This window comes from Engystomops pustulosus, chromosome 9, assembly GCF_040894005.1.
Source record: "Engystomops pustulosus chromosome 9, aEngPut4.maternal, whole genome shotgun sequence".
Lineage (NCBI taxonomy): Eukaryota > Metazoa > Chordata > Amphibia > Anura > Leptodactylidae > Engystomops > Engystomops pustulosus.
In genome coordinates, this window is record NC_092419.1 from 36,861,612 (window position 1) to 36,884,998 (window position 23,387).

At 43.4% G+C, this 23,387-nt stretch overlaps 1 protein-coding gene across 6 annotated transcripts in view; it reads right to left on the reverse strand.

The window, feature by feature from the left end:
- ATP11C (ATPase phospholipid transporting 11C) overlaps positions 1-23,387 on the reverse strand; it is an 82,634-nt gene that overhangs the window by 25,924 nt on the left and 33,323 nt on the right. For all 6 annotated transcript variants that reach the window (XM_072123970.1, XM_072123974.1, XM_072123969.1 and 3 more), the window contains exons 4-16: positions 20,761-20,841; positions 19,259-19,366; positions 15,660-15,788; positions 14,030-14,133; positions 10,963-11,010; positions 10,679-10,743; positions 9,609-9,690; positions 7,924-8,074; positions 6,952-7,149; positions 6,428-6,580; positions 6,071-6,228; positions 2,137-2,208; positions 1,729-1,802 (exon numbers count right to left, since the gene is read on the reverse strand). In XM_072123970.1, the coding sequence (XP_071980071.1) occupies positions 1,729-1,802; positions 2,137-2,208; positions 6,071-6,228; positions 6,428-6,580; positions 6,952-7,149; positions 7,924-8,074; positions 9,609-9,690; positions 10,679-10,743; positions 10,963-11,010; positions 14,030-14,133; positions 15,660-15,788; positions 19,259-19,366; positions 20,761-20,841 (1,423 nt within the window). The remainder of the gene's footprint in view (positions 1-1,728; positions 1,803-2,136; positions 2,209-6,070; positions 6,229-6,427; positions 6,581-6,951; positions 7,150-7,923; positions 8,075-9,608; positions 9,691-10,678; positions 10,744-10,962; positions 11,011-14,029; positions 14,134-15,659; positions 15,789-19,258; positions 19,367-20,760; positions 20,842-23,387) is intronic.

Here is a 23,387-nt window from a genome sequence, read left to right on the forward strand (position 1 = left end):
CGACAGTGTTAATATACCAATAGTGGTTGTTAAAGGGGTTCTCCGGTGACAAAGATTGACCTCACTATACCTTATCTCCCCGCACTTATTCATCGTCATTAAATCTTCCGCCCCCTTTTCATGAAATCAGAGTCATTCCTGTGCCCTGCTAGATCCTGCTACACTTACAGTTTCCACAGAAACAACCTATTTACTTTCTCTGCCCTCCATCAGGCAAGTGCAGTCAGCTCCCCGCTCCCTGCTGTGGGGTGTGGCTGCAGCTTCCTCTGTATAAAGAAGCTGTGCTGACCAGGGGGATTGTGGGAGATGTAATCTTTTAGCACAATGGGGGCAGCCATCTTGGAGTGATGCAGCTGCAGCAGTGAGATGTGAAGTGACAAGTGAAGGAACACAAAGAATACAGCCCAGGGTGGTGAGGTAAGGGTGTGTAACTATAATATATGCAAAAGAACTGGTCAGTTAAAAAAAAAAAAAAGTACCTATAGTGACCGGAGAACCCCTTTAAGGCTACATTCACACAAACGTATGGGGGACGTATATATATATATATGACCCCCATACATCGCAATGGCCTCACGGCGCCCGTAGCTCGTAGAAAGATAGGACATGTAATATCTTCTATGGAATACACGCCGTGCGCTGTGTATTTCTATGGAGAGCGGCGGGGGTGAGCCCCCGGCAACGATGTGTGCCCGCCGTGCATACATCGTGTGCATGTAGCCTAAAACTGTGCATTTTTTATCCCAGTTTCTTTGGGTTCTTTTATTCCCCTCCAATTATCTGAGTGCTGCAATGGCTGCTTCCTCTGCCTGTGCAGATAGGCCCTGGAGTCCATAGTATAAACTCACTCCTGGGAGGGGAGGGGCTCCTGCTTCCTGCTCATAGAGGAGGAGGTCATGTGACAGAGCTCTCTCAGTGTATGAAGCAGAGCTGGATGTGTTCAGAACTGTGGATACAGAAGTCTCCTGCACAGAATAGTGAGGTACAAGATCTCCCCTGTTCCCTATCAGTCCCTCCTAGTCTGTGATTCTACAGAACTTTCTGTCTCTCTCCTCTCCTCATGCTGCTCCCCTCCTGCACCTTGTACTGACACTTTGTGCACTGTGCAGATAAGCTATTAACCCTTAGTGGTCACACAGCAAATGCATAACTGGTTTACTTATGATTCCTTCCACTTATTACATGTTCCTCCATCCATGTGATGAAAGCTGTGAGGCTAGTCATCATATACATTCTGTTTGTGCACTGTGCGGTGTTCAGTGGATTTACTTGTGGGAGACTAAATGGATTTAATGCATCAAGGCATCATGGGATCTGTGGGCAAGCTAACTGGCCTCAGCTTGAGGGCAGATACAGACAGACAGTCTCTGCCCACTTCACCCCTAGTGAGAAGGATTTTCTTTATAACTTTACAGTTACGCTTTAAGGGTGAAAGGAGTGGGGATGTTTTACCATTCAAAACCTACTGACATGAGTGGCGCTGTTTTTGGTGCAAAGCAGCTGGGTTTTTAAAATTTTTCAGGGGAAACCCTTATACTGATCACCTTTCCACACCTCTTTCAAAAAGGTTGTCAGGTGGTTGAATAACTTTGAAAGCGTTTTTTTTTTTTTTTTTGTAAAAACAAAGGCATAAGAATCTGAAAGTAAAGTGGATCCTGGCAGAAGGGGGACACACTATCTGATCCTAGTGGTAGACTTCCTTTAAGTTCATGTTTTCCCCATACCTACCGGTGTGTGTTCGGACCAACACGCTCATTCTCCGTCTCACAGGGTCAAAGTTCAGCACATGAAGAAGCTGGTACCTAGGAACAGAAAAGACAATAAGATGAAAACGAAAACAGTAGAAAAAAAATTTATCTGAAGTGTCTGGGAGCAGAACTGTTATAGTTGCTCATGGCAACCAATCAGAGCTCAGCTTTAAATTTATATACATCTGTGGTAAAATGAAAGCTGAGCTCTGATTGGTTGACAAATCCATTTTCACATAACCACAACTCAAGTTATAGGTATAGGGAAATGGAAGATTTGCTTATTTTGGATCCCATTTTACATTTTAATATACAACTAAAGATGATGGGAATGCTACTTATTTCCACTTCCCATTCTTCGCTATGTGTCCGCACATAATGCACTTACACTTCCATCTCATTCTGCTGGTTCTTCACCCTCATGAAATCATTTTCAGTTCCCATGTATGTAAATCCATACCTAAAAATAGAGACAGACATCACATAGAGCTAGAGAAAAGTGCGGGGAGCACCCATCTTTATGTTATCCCGAGGTTATTACCTTACATGATACATTATTTTGTTTCATTATGAATAATCTGTGTCTAGGCGCTGAGATACATTAGACAATTGTTAGCCAACATTCACACTGCAGTATGGGGGATGCATATATGACCGATATACGTCCCTCATAGACGGCAATGGGCGGACAGCGCCCAACGGAAGCGGTACGGTGCCGCACACATGCGGACATGTCCTATCTTTCGCCGGAATACAACGCCGTGCCCCATATATCCCTATGGAGAGGGGCGGGGGTGGGCAGCGCTCTCCCCGGCACTGCCATGCTACGGTGCGGGCAACGGCAGTGTGCATGTAGCCTTGGATTGTATTGTGGTGTCCTAATCTCAATGGAAGTGAAGAATAATTTAGGATTCCGGAATATAACTGGATAACTGTCCTGGGTGAGTGACAAGAGAAGTGTGTGCTCATAGAGAAAAGCGCAAGGCCAATACAAGGTTAAAGAATCTAATCACATTGTATAAGGCTGTATCATAGGCAAAACTGCTCCAAAACAGAGGCTTTTTAATGCAGATCCAAGGGAGAGACATAGTCAGTGTAAGGCCCATGTTTGTGCTCTGGCCACGGAATAGACAAATGTGCTGGCCAGACTTCACAGCATGAGCAAGGTGCAGTGGACAGTGGTCCTTAGATCAAAGAGAAATATGATGCAAGGACTCCCTATTTGCCAGCCAAACTGCTGCTCAGCCAGCAGACAGAGAGTCCTTGCATCATATTTCAGTACAATATAAGAACTCCCATCCACTGCACTGTGCTCAGTGTGTGGGAAATAACCAGAAGTCGGGTCTGTTTGCATGGACCAAACAGAATTGTGTGCAGAGAGCCTAAGGCAGGGCGTCTGATGATACGCCATTACTGTATATTATTGATATTTGTACCGGATGTTACAGTCAGACAGGTTGCCCACAAGCAAGTTCAATCGGATAACTCACTCCATGTGCTAGGGGGATTTCCTGGCCCGAACCTCTAACGACTGGGCTGAGCAGACACGCCATAGATTACAGTCCTGTGATACAAGTCATTCCAGGAAATCTCCCCAGTGCATGGAGCGGCATTTTTGGACTGAACTGTGAGTGGCAACAGTCTCCATGTCTGTAGTCGGACCTCATGTCCCATGGTGGGTCCTGCCAATGGCACCTGGCTTCTTCTAGGGGCATGTTTGGGTCAGCACTACATAGGGGTGTAATAAAGGCAGTAGAAAAGCCTGGACTGAGTAAGAACTTCTACTGGGTACAAAAAGAATTCATGAAATATAACAGTGTCTCAGCGCATATCAGGACAAAGAAAGGTTTTGGCAAGAAAAACTTAAACTATAATCCTTTTTTTTTTTTTTAAACTCAAGTCATAAAAATCAGAAACCATATAGGGAATTCAGCTTTGACTCTGCATCTGATCTGTTGTGCTGGAAGCTGCAAGCATTAGACCACTTGGTATATAAAACTAGATACAATTCTGTGTTGTGTTTGGGTTAATCCAGTGTTGCTTTCTATTGGGAACACGTGCACTCTCGGGGATAAAGAACACATATGTGTTATGTAGGATTCTGAACGAGCACTCGGCTGACAGCTATTGAAGTTGTACGAGCGCCAATGGTGAACCACGTGCGTGATATTGTGAAGGAAATTTCAGATAAAAACATATGCTGTAAGCATCCTTACTTATGCCAGCAGCTCTGATAACAGTGCCACAAACATATTTATATTCATTACAGGAAACAGTGTATTCTTCCAAGTCACCAGCAGAGGGAGCTCCAGCCCTGAGGACTGGGATGTATTACTGGCAGCCTGATGTGTCTCCTCACATGAACTGCAGTAAGCAGAGGTGGGAGCGGGCATCTGTGTACTGGATTGTGAAAGCAGCTGTTCCAGATACAGCACTTGTGAGGACTGCTGACAGTGCTAAGCGGAAGCATGTGCTCTTCACACCTTACACAAGCTGATAAAGTGCTGCACATGAGTGACATCAGTCCATGATACCTGCACCATTTCTGGAGGAGGCAATAAATGGCACCTGGAAGACATGACACACAGAGCACGGCTACACTGCCTGACGTGCACTGTAACAACACCCTCCTGCCATACACTTCACATCACTGTCAGCAGAGGGAACATGTTACTAACAAATTCATTTTCTGCCATCGATGAGAAATCTGTGTGTGCCGGGCATGGAGATGACCACCACATTTTGAATGAATTATCTTTTTAAGTAAAAAGCTCTTAAGTTATAGAGCAGGAATATCAGATTCTTCTTGACTTCTCTGAACATTTTGACTACAAAAACAATTATCTGTACCATATCTAACAGTATCTTCACAAATGAGAATGTAACCATAACAATGCTTAATAGCACTATGTCTTAAAGGAGTAAGTGGAGTAAGGAAGGCATCCAATCTATTCCAAAACCATAAACTGGAAAGCCCCTCCAAAACATAACAGATGGTCAGGTCCTCTAGAGCAGTGCTGTTCATTTTTCCTAACACCATTACCCTTTGATACTGGCAGTCACAGGGAGTCCCCGCGGTAGCCGGCAGTCACAGGGAGTCCCCGCGGTAGCCGGCAGTCACAGGGAGTCCCCGCGGTAGCCGGCAGTCACAGGGAGTCCCCGCGGTAGCCGGCAGTCACAGGGAGTCCCCGCGGTAGCCGGCAGTCACAGGGAGTCCCCGCGGTAGCCGGCAGTCACAGGGAGTCCCCGCGGTAGCCGGCAGTCACAGGGAGTCCCCGCGGTAGCCGGCAGTCACAGGGAGTCCCCGCGGTAGCCGGCAGTCACAGGGAGTCCCCGCGGTAGCCGGCAGTCACAGGGAGTCCCCGCGGTAGCCGGCAGTCACAGGGAGTCCCCGCGGTAGCCGGCAGTCACAGGGAGTCCCCGCGGTAGCCGGCAGTCCCCGCGGTAGCCGGCAGTCACAGGGAGTCCCCGCGGTAGCCGGCAGTCACAGGGAGTCCCCCCGGTAGCCGGCAGTCACAGGGAGTCCCCCCGGTAGCCGGCAGTCACAGGGAGTCCCCCCGGTAGCCGGCAGTCACAGGGAGTCCCCCCGGTAGCCGGCAGTCACAGGGAGTCCCCCCGGTAGCCGGCAGTCACAGGGAGTCCCCCCGGTAGCCGGCAGTCACAGGGAGTCCCCCCGGTAGCCGGCAGTCACAGGGAGTCCCCCCGGTAGCCGGCAGTCACAGGGAGTCCCCCCGGTAGCCAGCAGTCACAGGGAGTCCCCCCGGTAGCCAGCAGTCACAGGGAGTCCCCCCGGTAGCCAGCAGTCACAGGGAGTCCCCCCGGTAGCCAGCAGTCACAATAATGTAGTTGGTAGTCACAGTGATGCAGTCAGTAGTCACAGTGATGCAGTCAGTAGTCTCTTTGTGACCAATAATGGGGACGCCTCAGATCTTTTAGAACATACATGTATCTGACAGGGCTGAACATGGACCTTCTATGGCAGACAACACAAATCTATATGATACTTTTGACACAATGGTTTCTATAAAGCAAAATGAATATATAAATGGGGACTGCATGACATCACAAAAGGTAATATTACAAAATTTTACATTTTATGTTGTCACAGATTTTGAGCAGAGGTAGAGCTTCTCTTATAACCTCCACTAAATCGCTATTCACATCTGGCCGCTAGATGTTTATTTGTCCCTACAATGGGTGAAGATGTCGGCCTGGTTATATAGTAGCAGAGTAATTGGGGTGGGCTGTATCCAAAATATGTGATTGAAGTGAAGATACAAACGAACAACCAAATAATTTATACAAAATACATTTCTGCTCACTTTTTGGCTCCAGTCACTAAAGCGATTTCATCCGGAGAAGAGGATATGTAAGAGCATTTGCTCTCTGATGGTGCGATGGGTCCATCCGTCTGACACTCTTCTTTCATCTGGACTGTATGGCACAGACATAGCGCTCGGAGGAAGAGTTCCTCCCTATCCTAGAAACATAGAAAACATGCATCTTTACTGGGTCATCAAATGTTGATGGGTGGGTCGTCTAACCTTAGTAATTGGCTCCAAGGGAAAATTGGGGTGCTCTAATAGTGGGGCTGCAGAGTTTTGGGTGTTTGGTGGTCACATAGAGATGAATACATTGGCAGTGATACAAGATAGGCTCACAGTGTAGAAGGACATTACCTTGGAGGCCTTTCCATACATCCCAGTAGGCCCATCGGTTTCAGTCAGCCCATCTCCGGCCTCCTTGTATTTGTAGCCATCTATACAGCATTCGATAAACTCCATTGAGTTTTCTGTGAGCGTGCCCGTCTTATCCGTGAACACATACTCCACCTACAGAAACAAATACCAAGCTGGGAGTTGCCTTCTTATTATCAAATGTATAGTCTTTATGGTGAGTGTGGACATATACATATACTAGTGAGCATTTAATCTCAGCCAACCCTTTCCATATAACACATAGGGTGCGGTCCTTTAGGCACACTGATAAAATATGACACAGCAACTTGATGGTGGCATAACCACTGGGATCATTATCATTATACTGGGGAGGAGTCGTGGCACGTGGATGATCATTATTCAGACTGAGACCCGTCACCATGGTTTTAACTTTTCAACATTGTCCAATCGCTCTAAGAGACATAACAATGAGTATTTCATATGAGTGCTTTATAGCTTATCCGATCTCCATAACGCCTGCCTACCTGCCCCAGCTCCTCATTCAGGTCGGAAGTGTTGACCAGCGCTCCCTCTTTTATTTCCTCATCGTACATCTCCTTATCCCACGAAATGAAGAAAGACCCAAGGAACTTTTGCATTTCCACCGTGACATACATGGACACGGGGATGATGAAGTTGAATAGAACCATGAAGGAAAGGAAATCTGTAAAAATCTTCAATATCTAGAACCAAAAGAAAAATACAAATTATTGTGCTGTGCCACATGTTCGCAGAAAACACATGATAAAGCATGATGCAGCGATAAAGCTGAGTTGTGGATGTGCAGTGGTGAAGAAGAGTTGCAGTCATGCAGTAATTAAGCAGGGCTGTGGATGTGCAGCAGTGTAGCTTAATTGTTTTAGTGCAGCAATTCATTTTGGTGGTTATTTCTGAAATGCTGAAACCCCTGAAATATATACACCACTTCTCTCTTCTTAGCTGGAGCTTTAGTTAACCACATAATTCAACACTGCAGCAATGAGTGGGATCCAATTCAGATTTCCCTAATTTCTGAAATGTAACATTCACAGTTATAAATAATCGGAGGACATTCTGCAACTTTCGGCACTTTCAGGTGAATTCATTAGCAAGAAGGGGAACTCTCTTTTCATAAATACTGGAATCCCAGCAATCAGCTTGGTATTCCCTACCTTTAGGGGAATAACTTTAAACAAAAATGTATACAACCCCTTTAACGAGGACTTGTCTCCTATCCCACTTCTTTCTTTTAGTGACACTGGTTTTCCAGTGGGAAACATGGACCCGTTTACATGCAAGATTTATGTGGAGTCCACCTGGGGGAGGGTTTATTCTGCAAGATTTGTATCGCTCTTGAATTCCAGGGATAAGCATCAGCCTACACTGTATCCTCACATGACTGGGAAAGCCGTATTTCAAGCAGGTCCTTGAGAGAGTATATAAATACTGATGTTCTGAGAGAAGCACGCAGCATATACCTTAAACGACTCCTTTTCCTTGCGGGTTTTCTCGTTGTACCAGGGCTCATCATTGGCAGGATTACTCTGCCATACGTATTTCAATGTGGTACAGATGGAGGCTTTGGAGACCAGGATGGACAGATAGACTATTAAAAAGGCATTTATGGATCTGCAGGATAAAAAAAAAAGGAAATGCGAAGAAATGTGACTCCATGTAGTTTAAAGCATTCACAGGTGAACTTGTGAAGTAGCACGTATGACTCTAGTGTGACTCTAGTATTACTAGGATGAGTCACGGGGTGACGGAATATTTACTCCTGGAAACTTCTTGGCTAAAGGTTAGAGAGATATCTGAATAGTAAAGGACTACTGTGCTGTACTGTAATTGGTGGCTAATAAGAATAAATGTAGGGTTATGAAGTAGGGCAGAGGACATAAATTCTAATATGATGGTATCAGCTGAATGGGACTAGGGGTAAAGTAAATGTATCCTTAGTGACCTGGGCCAAATAAAATCCCAGGATATATTAAGAGAAACTCATGATAGAGGATCCCTTGCCAGATTTGGGAACATGTACATATGGACGACTAAGGTTTTATGCGATATTCACAAAAGCTATGTGCCTTGCATTCAACCAATGTTAGGTGCTACAGCAAATTAGAACAGGACACTTAACTGTGGGCTCCCAAAAATTAATCTACTCCACCTCCCCCAGTGCACATTCTCCTACACTTCATATTCTTCAAATCACTTTAATGGCTTGAAATGACTCAAAAAGGGAATCTAGCAGCAGAATTTTTCCATATAGAGTTCATTGTTAGTAGCAGCAGTACTGTGAGAATTGGATTTATATCTCTTCCCTGAATACAGCACTACACTGGCCATTTTAGGACATGGTCGGAAATCAGAGTCAAAGATGATAGAATTGTATATTTGATACCCGACTGCTGACACCTTAAATGAACACTGTTCAGCACAGCTCATTTCCCCTGGAGAAGCACTGGACGGACTGTCCTCACACTGCTGTGTTCTTTGATCTCTGCATTACACATATCAGTAAAGCGCTGCAGAATAAGAAAGCCCTATATCAAGATTTATTATTATTATAGCCAGAAACTAGTTACTATTCTTACTCCGAGCAGAGATCAAAGAACGCAGCAGTGTGAGGAGACTCAGCCTCCCCCCTGCTCCAGGAGCTTTGCTGTGTTCCGTGAAGAGATCTCACACACTAGTGCACAAGAATGTTCCAAGTACAGCTACAATCCTGGAATAGAAATGCCTTTTTCACAGTCCTGCTGACACTATCTACTATCTTCAGCTATGTATGGTCAAAACTACTCCCTTTAAACCTTTAGCTCCCCTTAACCCTTTATTCATAAAAGACAAATTAGAAGAAATCCCCATTAAATAAAGCCTTGTAGCATAATTATAGGAGAAAAAGCTCCCAATTACCCAGAGAAACCCCCCACCCCCTAAAGTCCAGCACATAAGCCGCCACACTGCTCCGTACAGCTTGTCATTAAGCTAATAAACAAGACGGAGGGAAATCCTTTAATTAGAGTCTCTCCCTGATGATTGTATTGAAAGATCTGAAGGAAGAAATAGCCTTGTCCTTGTCAGTGATGACAGAAGTGCGCAGGAAGCTCATCTGTCCAGCTAGAAGCGCGGCGTCAGCAGCGGATGATGTGCTGTGTATACTCACTTCTCCACCGCAGAGCGTTTCTGGGACTTTCCTTGGTAGTTCAAAGCCATTTTGGTCTCCATGCCGGTATATACTGCGACACCTGCACAACACAGAAGGCAGAGAGCACTGAACCCGGGCCAAGGCGGAGATGAGAGGCGAAGTCAGACATGTCTATAATAACTCAAACACACAGCGTGACCCAGCACACGTCATTACTCAGGCGCAACAGCTTTGATTTCATACTTTTTAGCTGTCATTTTTCTTATTTTTAAAGACCCTTGTCTCTTTAACCCCTTCCCGACGATGCTCTTTTTCGTTTTTGCATTTACATCTTTTGTTTCCTCTTCTTTAAATAAATCCATAACTTTTATTTTTCCGTGTACAGAGCAGTTTTCTGCTTAACAAATTGTACACCCTGGCAACACTATCTGTTATTCCATGCCGAGTACTGGAAAGCGGGAGAAAAATGTCACAAGCGGTGAAATAAAACACACTTGCATCATTTTATTGTGCGCTTCCACATGACTCCTGCCTTGTTGTGCGCTGATAAGTAAACCAAATTTCTATAGGTTTTGGTAGGCTTTGGATTAAACCTTTTTTTGATTTACCGGTAAACTTTTTCACCATGTTCTGATGCCAATAAATCTTTCAAGCTTTGGTGTATGAAGCTGTGCAAGGTCATTTTTTTTTTGCAGGTTGAGATATTTTTTATGACTACCATTTTTGCGACTGTATGGCCTTTTGATTGTACCACTAGGGGTCTGATCGCTCCTACCATTGGTAGGAGTTCAGCTATTGATCTGTAACAGTGTGCCACAGGCGCACTATTACGGATCTTCATAAATATATAGTCTCCAGGCTGTAATGGAGACAGATCATTACACGCCAATAAAGTCATGGGTAGCACATCTTCGCTGGTGGCACTCATCGCAGGCGTTACCCGAAATAGCTTCCTTAGCTAAGAATAAACTAGAATTGCAACGGGTGCATTCATCACTAGTCATGGTTAGTGATAATCTCCCAAAAATGGCAGCTTCCGGCAAGGGGTTAAAAAACGACTGTAAAATGTATCAAATTCTAATATTTACCATAAATTTGCTTTGTATTTTTTAATGTGGCTCCTTTTAGCAGCAAATTTTCTGGACCCAAAGACCTAAAGAAAAGAAAGTTAAAACAACTAAAATGTAATTAACTTTCTCCCCTTAATGTGTTAACTTGTACACAGAAAAAAATGTAAGTAAAATAACAAAATTAAAAAAAATAAAATCACAATTTAAAATCTAAGAAGAAAACATAAAATAAATGAATCCAAGAGGAATAAGAAAATGTAAATGCCACTCTAACACCCCCAGAAATATATCACGTTTTATACCTGGCCTTCACCTCCTGGTTAGTGTGTATGTTCATGCGGCCAACAAACCTTAAAAAAAAAAAATAAAAGCCTAAATTACATCCCAATCTACAATAAGAGACACCAAGTTACTGGATACACAGAGACTTTGTGGTCTGGAATGATAAATCTAGAAGATCATGCCTCTGTCAAGACCCTGACCTAAAAGACCCTTTTTTTCTCCATTATAATCTACCCGATAGGCAGACAATTTTTCAGAAAATACCAATTTTCTAAATTCTGTCCCAAGGGGTTTCACTTTATTATAGTATAATATGATTGTATGATGCAGGCTGAGCACATAGTAGATAATATTGTGTAGTATAGGAGAATATATCTGTCCCCTCCTCCTGGTGTTACACGGCACATTGTGTCTTGTACTGTGCCCTTTATACTTGTTATGTCTCACGTCCTGTGTACTACCTTATCAGTCATTGTGTTATGGGATGTGCAGTTCACTGCATGCACCTGCTAATGACTTCAAGGCGTCCACTGACTGTATATACAGTTTAAATGGGAAGTATATGGATGGTCTGTGGTTGGAGTATCAGATTGGTGAAGATTGAAAGGACGGTGCCGCAGCCTCTTCATTGCTTGCTTGGATTTTTCCATCTACACGTTATCTACCACTACAGGCCAAGCTGCGGGCCCTGCTGTTTCATCCCATTCATAGCCTGCGGGTACTGACAGCTCATCCTAACAATAGGCCACCACTTAGGGAAACCCCTATGCAGATGGCCCTGATGTCATCTCATGGTGCTGGAGGAGTGAAGCTGCTGACATGAGATCACTGCTGCAGCCATGTCAGGTGGGGGCACATTCAGCTAAGACAGAGTTCACATCTGTCTTCTAAGGCTTCCGCTTGTTATAATGGGAAAAATAATCTTCCCAATATTTTATGCCATAAATAACAAAATCATAATGGAAGCTACAATTCCTTACCTGGAACCCTATGGGAAACTAAAGACACGCTGTATTAGGATTTTGTTAAATGGGTTTTACGAAGTTTGCAAGTTATCCCTTATTTACAGGATAGAGCAGGGAGGGCAGAACTGATGGGACCACCACTAATCATTAAAACAGGAGAATGGGGGTCCGGTTCTCACTAATGGGTGCATGGATCCACTTATTTCAACAGCAGGGGGTGTTGGGAATTGCAGAATACAACAATACAGGTCTTTGTCTTTTACTATCTTACTATATTTAAAGGAATCTACCATCAGAATCCAGCATGGATGAACCAGAAGCTAAATTATTACATTATATAAGAATACAGCACTCACTCAGACAGTGAATAAGAGTACTGGAGATGGCTAGCACTGTGTACACAAATTTCGGACACTCTCTACTATTGAATGTGCACGCACCCATTTGGGAGAACTGGACCCCTATTCTGCAGATTGCTGTGGGGTCCGGTTCTTATGAATGATGGGGGTCCCAGTAGTTGGACACTCACTGATCAGCTTGCTATCCCCTATCCTGTTGAAAATTTGCAAACTTTGTACCATTCTTTTAGCGGCACGGTGGCTGAGTGGGTAGCACTGGGGTCCTGGGTTCGAATCCCACCCAGGTCAACATCTGCAAAGAGTTGTATGTTCTCTCCGTGTTTGCATGGGTTTCCTCCGGGTCCTCCGGTTTCCTCCCACACTCCAAAACATACTGTTAGGTTGTTTAGATTGTGCAGCGCTGCGTAATCTGTGCGCGCTATATAAATAAAGAATTAATATTATTATTATTAGCTCTTCTTTAACAGAAAGTAATAGGGACTACTTTAATGGGTAACTCCTCCTAAGGTTCATATTGAAGCCTGTGAGCTAATCCTCCGTTATACTGATCCCCACAAGGATACAGTCATTGGATAAAGAGCCGGGCAATGTTTCCCACAGAAGGCGCTCCGGATAATCACAACTCCCAGACAATCTGCGCTGATTTGTTTACGCTCAGTCGTGGTATTAAGGAGAATGAGGCTTATTCAGGAAGTTTCAGTAAATGTGTAGTTGTGACCTTGGAGAAAGAATTCATCACATTTCTGCGGCTGCGAGGTCTCCGGAAGCTAAGCCTTAAACCCTGCACTTGAAACCGTCAGAAAATCAGAAGATTGTGTAATTAAAAAATCCCCAAAACAGTTTAATTGAATGCTCTAGTTATTTTAATTAAGACAGGATCCTTAATTAAAGGCTTGAGGCTACAGTCTAGCAATTTCTTAAGGAAAAAAAAAAATCTTGATGACTAATGATTCAGCACTGGAAAGCAGCGCAGGAGCAGAAATACACGGAAATGTGAGATATCATCAAACTTTTCCCATAGAAGACTATGGCTCAGTACACTGCCCAAGGCTAAGAGCAATATTGTAGAAATAGGGACTTCTAGAGGATCTTTCCCAATAAGTCTCACAGGAAAAAAATTATTTGTGGTGCATCATTCCTCTGTTATTACTCCTGGAAAAAACTGCATACATATATCTGGAAGATGCATGTAACATCTCTTTGGTGCTCCAAGCTCCTGTGCAGTGATTTACCGACGTCAGCCTATGTATTGGACCGCTGGAAGAATAAACCGCTGGTCCATAAGAACCTGTGGGTGGTTTTCTGTCCCAGTTAGGTTCTCTTTAGAGGGGTTATATTACGTACACTTTTATTTACCAATTCAAACCAGAAAGTGAAACAAATTCCCCTTTTTCCTGCAGGATATTAGAATTTCCATTAATATAGACATTTACATGGAAAATGGAAAGAAATGTGTTTTTGACACACAGATAGGACACGACGATCCTGGAGGGGCATGTGTATAGATAATTGGGTGATTTCAAAAACACGTCAAGTAACGTGGAAGTATTTCCTTTAGTGAAAGTTTTGCTAAGTATTAACAATATTTGGTTTCATCTGTGAAACCTCTCCTTAATTTTCAGACAATAAGGTGCCATCCGGACACCACACATTTTATATTCAGGATGTGAAGCTGTTGCTTTGGTACAGAACACTCTCTAGATGGAAATCCATCCTTGTGAAGTGGTAGGTTCCTGTCTGCTCAGATGATAAGTGCCACTTACTTGTAGAGGTCAGACTGGGGCTGTTCACATTCAATAGTGGCGGATAGGCTGTCCATTGCTTCAACGCTGCACAAACCGGACGTCTCCCGCACAGCAAAATATGTCTGAAAGATAAAAGGCAAGTAAGAGCCTGTACATAACAATCATATATGTCTGGAAGAGGGGAGAAACCTCAGACTTCACGGCCTATATTAAATCTCCGTCATTAATTACCAGCGGTGCTAGAATCGGACACTAATCTTCCACCCTATTTATAGAGACGTCCAGAGATCCAAAGTATTCTCCGTGCCAAGTTCCCTCCATTTCCAATAAAAGTGTCCTGCTACGGCCAGCTGCAGTGTGACGCTCTGCAGAACTGATGGACCCGACTGAGCCGACAGTAAACTCCCGGACCTCTTTACGGGAAAGGCTTTTCTCCCAAACTGTTGCAGAGCTTTAAAGGGAACCTGTCACCAGCTTTTACCACATTAAAATACAAGCCTTCCTTAGGTCAGATATGAAATGTCCTTCATAGATTCCCTCTTTTACGTAAAATATCAACCATTTAGCTATAGAAAAAAATCTCCTCCAAAGTTATGTGAAAATGAGCATAAAAAAAAAAGAAGTCATATTTACCCGAGATGAATCAAGTTTAAAGGCTTAGAGGGAGTGTCATTTCAGAAGTCTCCATCTTCAGATCTATAGAAACATGCTTCTGGTATGTTAAATAACAGAATATCATATTTTGGATCAAGCCTGTGGTTCTGTGATCTACAGAACCAGAAATACAGGCAGTTAAAAAATGGATTGCATTTCTAGTGAATTACAAGCCTGAGGTAATCCGAAATATGAAATTTTTTTCTTTAATATGACACCCAATTTGTAGATCCTATAGAACCAAAGATAGAAGAGTTTGAAGTGATATTCCCCAGGAAGCCTCTAGACATGACTCATCTCTGGAAAATAAAACTGTTCTCTGCTCATTTTCACATTTTTGGAAAAGATAGAACTCGTAAAAGGACATTTCAAACCCTACCTAAGGGCACTGGAGGTATTGGGTTAAACTGGGTTCCCCCTAATCTCTCCCATTTGACAAACATTTTTTAAGGATTTGCCATTAACGTCTTATAAAAGTAGGTTCTAGAATCAGGAATCCATACCAATCTCTGAAAGGAATCCCCGAGACTGCCGCCGCTGTTTACCGTCCCCACCATCAGTCAAATTTGGCGTTTGGGATTTATGGACACAGGGGAAAAGTGAGTAACATTGTGTCCATAACTTTACTAGAAGTGGATGATGAAGTATCTGTATTATGTAATTTGTAAGATGTGGATAATGGTGCGATCAGATTTCATTGTATTTGTGGATTTCTGGATTGGACTTCAGTGCAGGCAGGGTAAACCATGGAATGTGGTGTCAGACCCAAAAGTAGGACCCGCACCCGTCACACTTATGATATAATGACATCCTTTCAACACATGTACTGATACTGTGAACTACAGGCCCTACGACTGAACAAACTTTCAGCAGCAATATTGGTAATAAAAGCTGGTTTTTCAGGTTCTATATACTACCCACAAAATTAGACAACCAAAGAATTATATATGACAACAAATAGTAGGTGTAAGTGCAATGTAGTATCTGTAATAACCTTGAAGTTGGACTCTCCATCAAGACTTGCAGTAGTGACTGTGCAGGTCCCATCTCCGCAGCTGGAGGACAGTAGGATAAGGTCACACGGGAAGGTCTCGTCATCTCTCACTTCTACAATGTCACCCACCTTTAGAGGGATAAAAATATTAATGTCCAAGCTGAATGCTGCCCCTAAGCCCTTTCCCAATCCTCCCTCTCGCAGTGGAGACATGTACGACTGCTCTCATGAAGATCTCTGGAGGCTACTGCCTACAGTCACATTTTTAAGGTTGGGGTCACACAGGGTGAGCCGAAAGTGGAAATGTCACAGCAAATACCAGATCTGGACAGCCCGTAGTTTTCTCTTTAGACCATCACACACTTAAAATCTTATGTAGATTAAAATCTCCAGAATACACTCACATGATGCGGGTCTAAAACCCACTGAATTGTAGCCTGTCATTTGTTACTACAATTTTTACCAAATTTCTCACATCGCTTAATAAAGGAATCTTCTCACCAGCGTTTACATAACTAAATTTCTAGCACTTCATACCCTACCTGCATAGTGCTGCTAGTTTAGTGGGGTAAAAGCTGCTGACAGGTTCCCTTTAAAATCCCATCCTCTATGCTATAAATGCAAGTCTCCATTAGTGGTCCCAGCCTAAAGAGGACATATCACTGCTCCAGGTTTGTCTCTGAAATGTGACAAGTGGATGTCACTGCCCCCCCTCTTAAAAGTGAGTTTTTACACTCAGCATTAATTAGACTGCGCAGGGACACATGATGGTATCATGTGAAAGAAGAGAATCTCATCACTCAAATCCTATGAGGCCTGTGGTTCTGAGAGCTACAGAACTAGAGATAAAGGAACATGAAGACATAGCAGAAGATTTATTAAAAGGGAACCTGTCATCAGGAGCCCTTTTTCTGGATCCCCATAGAGAATAGTGTGCGCATTGCCCAATGATATATTATACCCTACCTGAAGAGGCTTATAGTTTGGTGCAGTAAAAGTCAGGGACAGGTCCCCTTTAAGACATGCCCATAGACATCTCATTAGCCATTCTCATCAAGTGTCCATCACCAAGGACACATTTTATGTAATCTACATTTTAGCCTCTTAAACGATCTTGTACTCCTCACATAAAATTATTTCATTGCGGCCGAGTCTATTATATTCTGTATAGTCATGGTTTAATATCTCACAAGGGGAAAAAAGTTAATCTGAATTTGGTGAAGACTCATATCCCCAAAGCAGAACTGACATAGATTGTGACAGCAGAAAATTGCCCTCTCAGAATTTTATAGCCGGTAACACTCAGAGCGAAGAAAGTCTGATAAAATGCTGAATAATACATGAACATGAAATACATTATTAAAACAAAAGGGAAAATAAACTTATTTATGTAACTTTCAACAATCTTATCTTACTTGTATTATTTTTCATTTTAACTTTAAAAACTTACAGTTGTGTATACTATATGACAAGGAGAACATCTGTATAATCTGTGACATCTATTGTCAGTAGTGATGTAATGATGGGTCAGTGTTATCTATATAGAGGTCATTGTACAGGGAGGAGGAGATAAGCTGTGACGTCATCTATTGTCAGTAGTGATGTAATGATGGGTCAGTGTTATCTATATAGAAGTCATTGTACAGGGAGGAGGAGGAGATAAGCTGTGACGTCATCTATTGTCAGTAGTGATGTAATTATGGGTCAGTGCTATCTATATAGAGGACATTGTACAGGGAGGGGGAGGAGATAAGCTGTGACGTCATCTATTGTCAGTAGTGATGTAATGATGGGTCAGTGTTATCTATATAGAAGTCATTGTACAGGGAGGAGGAGGAGATAAGCTGTGACGTCATCTATTGTCAGTAGTGATGTAATTATGGGTCAGTGCTATCTATATAGAGGACATTGTACAGGGAGGGGGAGGAGATAAGCTGTGACATCATCTATTGTCAGTAGTGATGTAATGATGGGTCAGTGTTATCTATATAGAGGTCATTGTACAGGGAGGAGGAGGTAAGCTGTGACGTCATCTATTGTCAGTAGTGATGTAATTATGGGTCAGTGTTATCTATATAGAGGTCATTGTACAGGGAGGAGGAGGAGATAAGCTGTGACGTCATCTATTGTCAGTAGTGATGTAATGATGGGTCAGTGTTATCTATATAGAAGTCATTGTACAGGGAGGGGGAGGAGATAAGCTGTGACATCATCTATTGTCAGTAGTGATGTAATGATGGGTCAGTGTTATCTATATAGAGGTCATTGTACAGGGAGGAGGAGATAAGCTGTGACGTCATCTATTGTCAGTAGTGATGTAATGATGGGTCAGTGTTATCTCTATAGAAGTCATTGTACAGGGAGGAGGAGGAGATAAGCTGTGACGTCATCTATTGTCAGTAGTGATGTAATTATGGGTCAGTGCTATCTATATAGAGGACATTGTACAGGGAGGGGGAGGAGATAAGCTGTGACATCATCTATTGTCAGTAGTGATGTAATGATGGGTCAGTGTTATCTATATAGAGGTCATTGTACAGGGAGGAGGAGGTAAGCTGTGACGTCATCTATTGTCAGTAGTGATGTAATGATGGGTCAGTGTTATCTATATAGAAGTCATTGTACAGGGAGGAGGAGGAGATAAGCTGTGACGTCATCTATTGTCAGTAGTGATGTAATTATGGGTCAGTGTTATCTATATAGAGGTCATTGTACAGGGAGGGGGAGGAGATAAGCTGTGACATCATCTATTGTCAGTAGTAATGTAATGATGGGTCAGTGTTATCTATATAGAGGTCATTGTACAGGGAGGGGGAGGAGATAAGCTGTGACATCATCTATTATCAGTAGTGATGTAATGATGGGTCAGTGCTATCTATATAGAGGACATTGTACAGGGAGGGGGAGGAGATAAGCTGTGACATCATCTATTGTCAGAAGTGATGTAATGATGGGTCAGTGCTATCTATATAGAGGACATTGTACAGGGAGGTGGAGGAGATAAGCTGTGACATCATCTATTGTCAGAAGTGATGTAATGATGGGTCAGTGCTATCTATATAGAGGACATTGTACAGGGAGGGGGAGGAGATAAGCTGTGACATCATCTATTGTCAGTAGTGATGTAATGATGGGTCAGTGTTATCTATATAGAGGTCATTGTACAGGGAGGGGGAGGAGATAAGCTGTGACATCATCTATTGTCAGTAGTGATGTAATGATGGGTCAGTGCTATCTATATAGAGGACATTGTACAGGGAGGGGGAGGAGATAAGCTGTGACATCATCTATTGTCAGTAGTGATGTAATGATGGGTCAGTGCTATCTATATAGAGGACATTGTACAGGGAGGGGGAGGAGATAAGCTGTGACATCTATTGTCAGTAGTGATGTAATTATGGGTCAGTGTTATCTATATAGAGGGAGGAGATAAGCTGTGACAATCTATTGTTATCAGTAGATGATGGTATTGTCAATATTGCTGTGTTTTTATATTGTTATACTGGATCATTTTCTGGTGACACATTCCCATTAAGACAGCACTAATCTGCATCAGACAATAAATTAGAAAAAAAAAATCAAGAGCCGATAATGAATACCTTGATCTTCTCGCTCTCCTTCTTGACTCGCTTGGAGTTTTCAATAATGTACACTGTGCTTTTATTGACTTCATTATCCGCTCGATGTCGGAGCCAGTCTTCATAGCCCTGAAGGAAACAATGTAATATACTCACACAGGAAGATTCCATGGAATTACTTCCAACAAAGAATTATTCAGCACTGAGCAGATACATGCTACATATTATTAGCAATTTTACATTAAACACAACCATAATATCTATTTCCCTTTGTGTATCCTAATGTCATGCCTCCCCCGGGGCACGTACCACATAGGTACCCAGCCATCACTCGTCTGTCCGGTCATGGCTTCCATTGATCCTTGGGCCACATTTTGATCTTTAGGGGGTCAGCACAGACACCAGCAGGTTATGATATAAGACACTTCATGTACAAGGCCATGTGTGCAGTTGGTATTATATGTCACCCAGGAGCTGAAATGGCCCCTTTTATTCTCCATGATTATAAATGAAATGTTGAAATGTACATGACTTGTCGGTCCTTGCACCTCTTTCAGTAGGTACTAACCTCTATAGACACCTCACAAGCCCATGTTGAAAATACTCTGGCCCTCTCTCTCTTCTAGAATTCACAATTTTGCCCTTGACAAAGTGGCCAGATCTTTACTTTTCCATTTTTACTGCTTCCAACAAGTCAACTTAAAAGGGGTTTTGCATGAATATGGAATAGACCTTGGAGCCAGGACAAGACACAAAGAAAGAACATCTACTTATCACCCTCCAACACTTCCGGTTGCAGACCTGTACCCAAACACAAGTTCCGGACGGTCATGGCATCTGACGCAGCACAAGAAGAGAAGTCTCCAGGAAAATTGTAAGTGGTGCCCCACGTCCAAGGAGGCTGCTCATTGGATTGAGTGGGTCCTTTTAACCAAATGCCCCACCCCCAACCTTCTGGTGGGTGCAGGCCGAAGCAGGACCTGCCATAGTGACTTGGTCCCGGATCCATATCTGGACCATATACAGAGATGGCCACAAACATGCATGTATGGGGATCCCTGCCGACGTTTCTGAGAGGGACAACAATACGGCCTTTATTTTTGTCTTTCACACAGGCTGGTATATAAGTATATCAGAGTCTCCTGGTTTTGTGAAAGGTAATTACCTATTTAAAGGGGTTGGCCAAGGTGAGGATTTTCTTGTGTACGAATTTGAGGAGGGTATAATAACAAACAAGTTATACTCGGCCCTCTCTCTGGCACTCGAGAACAGCACAATGGCACCCGTCATGCACCCGCTTCAGCTTTAGCGGATGTGTGCCGTGAACACTACGTCAGAGACCAATGATGACTGGACCTGAGCACCGGAGAGAAGAGCTTATTCATTTTATACCCCGTGGGCCCATAAACAAGAAAACCCTGGTTGTGGACAACTCATTTTATGTCCATTGTTGGAGTTAATGCCCAGAAAGCCAGCACTTGGAGATATTCTTGCTGTTTTCGGGTTGGTTTCCAGTTGCTTACCTGTTTGATGGCGGTGACTGTGATGACAAAGAATAGAGGAAGGCCACTTGTTACCGGACTTGTTGGTGTATCAACAATCGCCTATGGAGGAGAGAACAACAGGGTTATTAACCCCGAGGATTACACAGGACCAAACTCACTGGCATCAGAACACTGGGCCTAAACGATAAAGGGTTACTTCCATCTTAGACATCATTGTTAAAGAGATATGCCCAGCCTCTCCATGTGGACGTGTGTGGACATGTGCAGAAATATCTGGATACTTGTGTACGTCATAACTTTCACATAACTTTCAGCGAAAATGTAGCAGAAAATGTACATTTAGTCCCGACTGGTCCATCTAGATAACAAAAGCCCTGCAGGCCTAACAACATGTCAGACTGGTCAGACAGGACCTGCTGACCATCACTACAAGTGAGATGCCACATTTACCGTATGTCCAAATGACAGAATAGCCATAGTTATATGCGACTAACAACACGGAGAGCACGGATCTCACTGGGCAAGGGAAAAAAAAAACTAATATCAAATACTTTGCAACATTATGTTATCTACTGATTTACTCCTACAGCACCTACATTAAGACGAAGAAGCCTGGGTGCCACCAACCAGGTCACCAATATCGGATCTAGTGAGAGTACGACAATGGGGACCCCTCCCTCCAAGACTGGAGCCGGAAGTCCAGCTCAAGCGTATATGAGCTGAACTACATTTCTTGGCATTAGTCACTACATAGAGCTGGACCTCTGACTCATTTCTACATGGGTCGGGAGCTGCGGATTGATCGGCAGTGCTGGTCCGCTGATATTGATCACCCATCTCATATTATAATTGAGGAAAACCCCTGACATAAGGACAGTAATTTAAAAGGAGCCTCTCAACAGCCACCCGCCACCCAAACCACAATTTTCCAAAAAGTCGGAAAACCTGACGAAGATGCGGCCGCGGGACCCTTAGTAAATAAGCTCCAGTATCTTTTAGATATCCTTATACATGTTTGACTAATAGCTTTATCCATGGAGGTCAGGCTACTGCTGCTGACACTGCTAACCCAGATGAGTGGGGGGGGGGGGGATGAGGGTGTTGAGAAAAACACTGGGGTACATTTACTAAGGGTCCGAACGCCGCATTTTCGTTGGGTATCCTGATTTTTTTTCAGATTTGCCCTGAATTGCCCTGGGTTTTTGGCGCACTCGATCAGATTGTGTCGCATCGGCGCCGGTTTGCATGAGACACAAATCGGGCGGGGATGGGCGTGGACGTCGGACAGCCCGACTGATTCGGACAAACCGAGGAATTTAAAAAGCAAATTGTGTCACAAGATCATCACATGCACCGGGAAGAAGAAAGTGAACTCCGGCGGACCTCAGCGGGGGAAGAGACACATGCAGGATATCGTGCGCAAGATCTTAGTGAATCGTGGCAGACCCGAATCCTCATCGGACAACGCAGGCGGGGATCGTGACGGGACAGGTAAGTAAATGTGTCCCACTGTGTATCCTGAGGGAGAGGGTAATGAGGGAATTGATTTCTCTTCAGCGAGTCACACACAGTCAATGCCTCTCTCAACTCCCTCAGGAATTCTCTACAGTGGGTCACACACAGCCATAGCCTCCCTCAACTCCCTCATTCCAGAGGGACAGCAGTGTCAACATCAGAGGTGGGATAACCTGACTGTATGCTGGAGCTTTTCCGCTCTTTAGTAACAGAGGGGATTAATAAAAGGCTTTAATGCTGGCTCTAATCCTAATGGATAGTGTAATTAGCGGAACACGTATAAAGACATCTAAAAGGTACTAAGCGTGTATAAGGGATGTGGGGTCAGATGACAGGTTCTCTTTAAATTGTTGCCCTGAAGTTTGAAGTCTCATGCTTGATACTGCAGCAGGTCAGAGGTTAGAGGAAGGACGCCTGCAGTAGACCAGACGGTTATGTAGTTATGTGGATGTAGACCTCATATGTACATAATCACAGTGAAGCGTTTCAGGACACGTTACCACCGGGCGTCTAAGCTCCGGCATATTGTATATCATTTCATGTATCACAGAAGCATAAGCAAAATCAAATAAAGAAATGTTGGCTAAACTAGCAATGGTTTATATAGGCCATAAAGTAAAGTGTGAAGTCAGCAGCTGCCGATGCCAGAAATGAGTTGTCGGTGTTATAGTGGAAGTGCGAAGATTCATTAGCAGATTGTAATCAACACCCAATCTACACGAGACGCATTCATAACTGGTAGAGGATTAAAGCAAACCTGTCACTATGAGAAGGTGCTATGTTATAGAGCAGGATAGTGTCCTATCTGCAAGCTGCTTGTTATAGAGCAGGAGGAGCTGAGCAGATTGTACACAGTGTCTTATCTGCTGGCAGCATATTATAGAACAAGGAAAACTAAGCAGGACAATGTACAGTGTGCTCAGCTCCCCCTGTTCAAATTTCTTTTTTTTTATTTTTTTTTTATAGCTAATAGTCCCCTTAATGAGATACAGAGATTAGCCCCATGTTATAAATACATATTGTACATGAAGATTATGGTATATGGGTTCATGTAAAGATATTGTCTTAATGTGACCGAGTTCCTAAGCATCAGGACTTCCAGCACCCGAGCCCCTGAGATGTGTATGAGA